Source organism: Salarias fasciatus, chromosome 17 (assembly GCF_902148845.1).
Source record: "Salarias fasciatus chromosome 17, fSalaFa1.1, whole genome shotgun sequence".
NCBI classification, from domain to species: Eukaryota; Metazoa; Chordata; class Actinopteri; order Blenniiformes; family Blenniidae; genus Salarias; species Salarias fasciatus.
Window position 1 is genome coordinate 9,942,337 of NC_043761.1, and position 7,133 is coordinate 9,949,469.

At 45.6% G+C, this 7,133-nt stretch overlaps 1 protein-coding gene across 1 annotated transcript; it reads right to left on the reverse strand.

The window, feature by feature from the left end:
* Positions 1-282: 282 nt before the first annotated feature.
* On the reverse strand, positions 283-6,009 carry ppp1r3aa (protein phosphatase 1, regulatory subunit 3Aa). Its single transcript, XM_030113992.1, has 4 exons — positions 5,180-6,009; positions 4,460-4,518; positions 4,276-4,367; positions 283-3,748 (listed from the first exon to the last, which is right to left on the reverse strand). Exons 1-4 carry the CDS (start codon positions 5,947-5,949, stop codon positions 878-880), a joined length of 3,792 nt encoding a protein of 1,263 aa, XP_029969852.1. The 5' UTR covers positions 5,950-6,009; the 3' UTR covers positions 283-877.
* Between the last annotated feature and the right edge of the window lie 1,124 nt (positions 6,010-7,133).

Below are 7,133 nucleotides of genomic sequence, written 5' to 3' on the forward strand. Positions count from 1 at the left end.
TTCTTAAGACTTGGAATTTATTCCAATCACTCTCCCTCTGCTCGGTAAAAAGAGTTGCAAAAACAATGAATGAGTCTTGAAATGTTGAAACAGCCTGTCTGTAAATAACACGAGGACACTTTTCCCACACTGAGCACACTGGTAATGCGACTGAGATGAGCAATGTAAATAAATCATTTATGAAATATGACAGAGCTTTGAATTAAGTTTATGGCATTTCTATGTTGAAAAAAAAGGAAGAAAAAACAATTGTTCCCTTTATTTCTGCTTGAATTTCTTTTATTCAAGAAAATCAAGGAAATTCACTTTGTTCCATTTGGTAGATTTAAAATAGTATTGGGCCCATGAAACACAGCAACACATGACACACAAACAATTATACTGAACCTATGACATTCAGTTATAAGTGAATATTATTATTATTATTATTCACTGTTTTTTTTTTTTAATCAATGCTCTAGATTTATGTATTCAATCAAATCTTAAAGAACCAAACTGAAGAATGGAGGTAAACTGAGAACTTGTGATGCATTGAATTTTGTCATTTCAGCTCTAGTGAACGCTTCCAACAAAAAAAAACCTTGTCATTGTAGTTTTTTTGCTTTGTTTTAAGTAATTGCACAGCAAAAAAGAAAAGTTTGAAAATCACAGCACTAACTGATTTGGAAACCGACTATAAAAACACTCATCCAAACACTCACAATCACACAGACACACACACGACCTAATAACTCTGTATAGAGTCATTTTTGTTCCAGCTTCCATCTTCTTTACCATAAATTGAGCGTAACAACATCGGAATTGAAACCAATGCATTGGTGTTAAAAAGGCGTCGCCCATCATTGGAGCACCGTTGATTTCCCTCTCTGGCCTCACGCTATCCCACCATCCTTTGTTTTGTTGTCACCCTGTATCTCCTCCACTTATAAAACCACCAGCACAACGAAAAGATGTAAAGACCGAAGAACGCCGGGAAATCGTAGAGGAAGACGACAACGAAGAATCCGCCCACCAAGAGGATGCATATGAGGAGTCTGGTGATGTGACTGATGATGTATAATATCATCCACCATGAAGACTCTCTTATTTTCTCTGGGGAGGAGCTCCAGTGAGATTGGTGAACTGATGAACTGAACGTCTCTTTGAGGTTGACGTCTGTCTGCCTCCCTGCCTCCTGACGAGGAAGTGATCTTTCTCTTGTTTGAGGGTCGTTTTCCTGATTCTTCAGTACCTGCCAGCTGTGAGGAGCTGAAGCGGAGGTGAGATTTTGACTTGGATCATCACTTGAATTGAAATCTGATTGCAGCTTGGAGAGAACATGTGTTTGTCCGGCAGCGGTGAGTGACTGGCTTCCCCCCTCGTGAGACGATTCAATGCCTGGAGACCTCATTTTTTGTTCCGGGTCTTGACAGAGACTTACGTTGGATTCTTGAAGAAATTCTACCAGAGAGAAAACACCTGAATCGAAAGTGTCATCGTCGTCTTTCCCAACAAAAAGATGGCAGTTTGGTGTAGTGTCGGTCGGTCTGCAGCTCATTCTATCAACATTTACGTCTCTGTTCAAGGATGGCAACTCTAGACTGAAGACCTCTTCCATGATCCCCCAGATCAGATCTTCTGCAAATCTCTCGATGAACATCTCCTCCAATCCCTGCCCTATCACTTCAAGAGATGTGGTATTTTCTGCTGTAATAGTGTCTTTTGTTCCACCTGACAGTCTTTTATATTCAACAAGTGGGGAGCTCTCGACTTCTGCTGACAACTCTTGTTCTTTCAATTCGGCTGGTGCATTTTTTCTCTTCCCCCGAGAGCCCTCCACATTACCCATCAGCTCCCTCATTGCATCGGTTTTCAACTTTCCAATACTCACCCTCTCATCTCTCCGACTCTTATCTTTGTCTGTTCTGTCTGGTTTCTCAGGTTGGTGTTCTGTTGAAGTATCTTTTCTCTCAGCGCTCTTTGCTGTGAAATCCTCCAGGTTTATCTCTCTTCCTACATCCTCTTTTTGACCCCTCATTTCTTCCTGCGCTCGAGTCCATCCCGGGTCTATAACCTCTAAGGGTTTCGGCTCGTCTGTTGGATAATGTCTGCATGCATTGTCGGCTTTCTGGGAAACATTTCTCATTTCCCATGATAACATTGTAGGTATTATCTGTACTGATGGGTTTATTTCTTGGTCTATTGCTTGGATCATTTCTACATCTCCACTCATAAGGCTCTCTTCTTGTTTCCTGGTGGTACTGTCGGATGTTTCCTCTTCTGTCTCTTCAATATCTTGGATATTTGACGATTCATGTTCGTTTACTTTAGTTGCCTTGAAGTAATTTTCATTCAAGTTTTTCTCACATATTTGGTATGGCTCGAATCCACCTGTGTTTGACTGTGCTGATCTGATTTCATGTTCGTTCCTCTCATTCTCCTTTAATGGGTTTTCAGTGTTTGGGCTCAGGCCACATTCTTCACAGTGCGCTTCATCTGCATACCTCAGGGAGATTTCACGCTCTCCCTGCGCCTTGAATGTCTCCTCTTCTTTACGCACTTTATTTTCCTCAGAGTTCGTCACGACTCCCTCCTCCACACCTTGTCTGGATGTGGAAACAACGGAGCTCGCCCCGTCCTTTGTCCCCTGTCTGATTGTCTCCCTAAATGCCAGCGTGTCATCTACCGCATTGTGTGCAGTACCTGTAGCCTCCCCTTTCCCGCTGGAAGAAAGACCCCCATGCAGCCTTGCTCCCTGCGAGATCCTATCAACGGCGCTGGCATTCTGAGACTCTGGCATTGCTGTCATGTCTGTTGTCTGCGACTCCCCTGAGCTTGTTACCAAGTCAGCTATGTGCGATGTGAAGGGCTCATCTCCTCCTATTCCTTCTGCTCCTCCTATTATTCCCTCTCTTTCTGGCTCTGCGTGACACTCTGCTGAACAGTCAACAGAGTGCTCGGACACAGGCGTTGGCCCCTCGAGGCTGAATTCCTGTGGAGTGTCTGTTTCAGAGTTTGTCTGTGACCTTTGGGATGCGGCCTGTGTAGCTGTGTTGTCATGTCTCGGGCCGCTGACACTCGGATCGTCTGGCCGGTGGTCTTCAGCATTCAAGGCGAGATTAGCCAACAGTGTTTCGCAAGAATCTGACAGCCGCTGACATGCAGCCGAGGTGTGCCCGTGTAACGCGGTGGGTGTCTCTTCCCGAAATTCGGGAAAGTCTTGACTGCTTGCTGCATATTTGGTGTGGGGCTCCTTATCATTCGAGGGAGACATTGATGTTGCTGTCTGGAGCCACTCTGACTCCGGAATGGCGGAATGGTCCTCACAGCTCGGCCCATTAAGAAAAGTCTGCCATACGTCGCACACGGAGGTTTCTCTATCGGCGCTATCATCTGCGCCGTTATGAAAGAGAACAGAAGGCGTGTTTTCCTCTGACGCTTTTGACAAGGTCATTTGAGCTTTCCCAGTCCAGATGTCATCCACATCAGCGGCGCCCCACTGTTGCGGTTTATCATTGTTCCAGTCCAGCGTCAGCAGCGGGATCTGATGATAGGTGAGGACCTGCGGACTCTCGTTGGGTGGCGCCGTTTGGCACTTATCGAGAAAGCTGGCAGGGCCGCCCCACGGCAGTGGCAGAGGCTGAGAAGACTTCTGGCCGTTGCCTGAGACGTGTGGAGACGCCGCTGGTGCTTGAAGCCTCCGTTGGGAGAGGTAGTCCTGCACGTGTGCCAAGCGTGTCGCTTTATGCCTGCTTTTCACGCTCTCCACCTGTCAGAAAGGGCAAAAGTCAGAATTGTAACCAAGAGTTTGCCACTGATGTGTCAGTCTCAGAAAATGTCAATACCAACTTGACAACAAAAACTCCAAGAGTGTCTTTGCACAGTATCGCGTTTGTTGTGATGACTCAATTCCCCGCAGCGCCGCTGCAGCCTCAGCACTCAAGCTTTGTTTACGTAATCAGCTTCGCTGCGTGTTAACATTCACGTTGCATTCATTATTAACGGCTTTCACATGACGAGCTCTCGGGTTACAGGTTGGCCGGTTTCCCGTGTGCCGTCAGAACTCACTCGGTACTCTGCGGCCAGGCACGTACGTACATGTGTCTGACTCAGTTACCATTCATACCTCTCCAGAAAGAAGATACATGCATTCAGCATAGCTCAGCTGGAGACAAATACAAACTGTGCTTCTGCAGTCATATGACTAATACTCAGCTGTTTTATGTCTGGTAGTGTTTGCCGTTTGGCAGTGTTGGTGGGACATTATAGACATTTAGAGGAGCTTGTTTGCCTCACCAAAGATTTGTCTTCTTTGCGGTGTAGCAATGACGGTACTCCTGCACTGCTCACTGTCTTCCTGCCGCCCTTTCCGGGTTTATGTGTTCCTCCTGGTCCGACAGAAACATGAAAAAGACGAGGATCAACCATCGTTTGCTCTCATACAGAAATACAAATATGCAAATATAAATAGTCTACACACCTCCAGCATATTTTTCTGACAGAATGGTCTCCCAGGTCATCTCGCTTGCACTCCCATTCCTGATTGAAGAAATAAAATGTTTAAGATGCTAGAATTTACTTTTCAGATTTTTACTGTCTGTTTATCAGGGCTTGGATTTTTCATACAGTCGTACAGGACTCGTATATCTCTGCTGGTGACAAATTTCTACATCTTTCACACCAAAAAAAAAAAAGCATCCATACATGATGTAGTACTGTGATTCTTCAAACACACAAAAAAGGGATTCTGATTGGCATGAAGATGGATGAAGAAGGCAAGATCTGCCTCTCTTTCCGCAGCGAGACGTCATGGAAACCTGCGCAGCAGCCTAACCATAAAAGGGCAATATGTGTTCTGCAGGTCAAACGTCCATTCCTGAGTCGTTACATAACAGCTTACTGTAAACACGCAGTGGCCGGCCACACAAGCTATGCTGCTCTTGACTCCAGCTAATGAGAAGAGCAGGACAGTATAAACAGAGCACTCAAACCGTGTCAGGTTTCAGCCCCCACTTCCTTCACTGCACCTGATCTTTACATGGGACCCCTTCCTTCCCTTTCCTTCAGTCACAGGAACCCGTCGTCGAAATAGAGTTTACAAAATACCCTAATGGAGCCAAAAATCAGATTTTATTAGACTGTAGCTGCCATGACATTGTTAGCTGTCTCCGTTTAGATAAAAATATTGAAGTTTTCTCACCTGTTTGCTTTGAGACAGCTCCTTTTGCCCTTGTGGATGCTTATCTCCTCCTGCAGTTGAGGCTCTTTCATGTGTGCTCTTTGGTGGCAGAACAGCACGTAGTTCATTTGCTTGTTGTTCGCCCAGAAGGTGCCCACAGAAGTCTCATAGCGAAGACAGAACTCCACTCTGGCCCCATCCCTCTCAAAGGGAGGAACCATTGTGTACCTGAAGGTGAACCTGTCTGTTTTCCGGTCGCTGGATCCGGGCACGTACTCTGCCAGCAGGTCGAAGTGGCTCTTCCAGTGATCCAGAGTCAAACGTACGTACACACACTTACTGAAGCAGAGGTTGACCACCCGGACGATGCCACGGATCGTGGTGGTCCCGGGGAGGAGTTCAATGCTCTCCAGCTCCACCATCTGTGCCTGCAGCCTGTCTTCCAGCTCCTCAGAGGATGAGGGAACTGTAAACAGACAAGACATATAGAAATCCTCCACTACCGGGATCACGTCCCTCCCATCAGACCGGCTGGCTTCCGATTCGGCCACTTCGACGTGATCAAACTCTTTGACCGACACGAGGTTGAGGCCAAACGCGTCTGCGAAGGACACCTTCCTGCGAACGACCGGCGGGGGCTCCGGCTCTGAATCCTCGTCCGTCTCCTCATCGGTGCCGGAGCCTGCCGGGGTCGAGGCCTCCATTCCCTCCTTGTCCTGTCCCTTGCTGTTTTCCCATCCCTCCTCCTCCTCCTCCTCCAGGATCCCGCCATCCTGTTCCAGAGCCTCCATAGCGCCGGGCCGTGTGAGAGTCAGCCGCGAGGCCGTCCTGCCGTCTGTGTGGCTGGGAGGGTGGCACACTCCGGAGAGCCCCCGGCCCGGCGGCAGCGACACTGGAGAAGGGAGAGCAGGGAGAGGACGTGACTTGACAGACGGAGTTTGGTTACAGCTGAACATTGTGAGTCTGAGCCAGACCTATTAATAGGAAAGATATAACTGGAACAGCGCCGTGGGGTTTGCCGGTTTCAAAATAAATGTAGCTTTTCATGACGGTTTAAAGAAAACAACTAATCTGGTGGAGGTCAATATTTGATTTTCTTTTAATTGACTTTTTTCATCTACTGTCCTCCATTAAGTAGTAACTATTTCTGTCCAAACATAATACAGAAAAATGTCATCCTGCTTTTATTTTCTCACAGATTGTTTTATTAAAATAATAGTTAGAATTAAAAAAAAAAAAAAGAAGTTCAAATCAAGCAGCTGCAGACTGTCCTGCACTCTGCAGTCAGAGTCTTCACTCACACCAAGGAAATTCAATAGTTTGCACCACTTCCTCAGTCACTGCCCGGACTTCCTGCTTGTCCAAAGACAGGATTTTCAGGACTTAAATGGTCTTTTTCTTTTTTAACTGTATTGTTATCATGGATTCAGGCCATGTACACTAAATTGCATTTCTCTCTTTCATGTTATCCCATTTTTTAGAGTAAATAGAGAAAACCAAAGCACAGTCAGGAAGAATGTGCAGACTCTCCAATGGAGCCCCACACCCCCAATCTCTGTTGTTTTACATCTTTAAATTCTTGATACTGCCAAAGCTTTGCTTCAGTTCTTTTTCCAGATTTGCAAAAAAGCCATATCTATAAACCCCAAATCCCACTGTTTCATCAGTTTTCATTTTCCTTTGGCTGGAATGCATTAAACCACCGAAGAGATGGACCGTAATGTACGTAGGACTGCCATATATCTAAAAACTGCAGAAAATAAATCAAAATAATCCAAGGCTTTCTCTCAGCTACAAAGGAATCTAGTCATCTCAGAAATATTCTTTTAGAATAAAAGCAAACTCATTTCCAGTAATGTACTGTTTCTTAAGGGAACACAGTAAAACCAAAAAATCTTGTTTTAAATTAGCTAAGAGTGATTCAAAAAAATCCAATTATATTGTATTTACAAAGCTTCAGCGCTTCTCACTACAC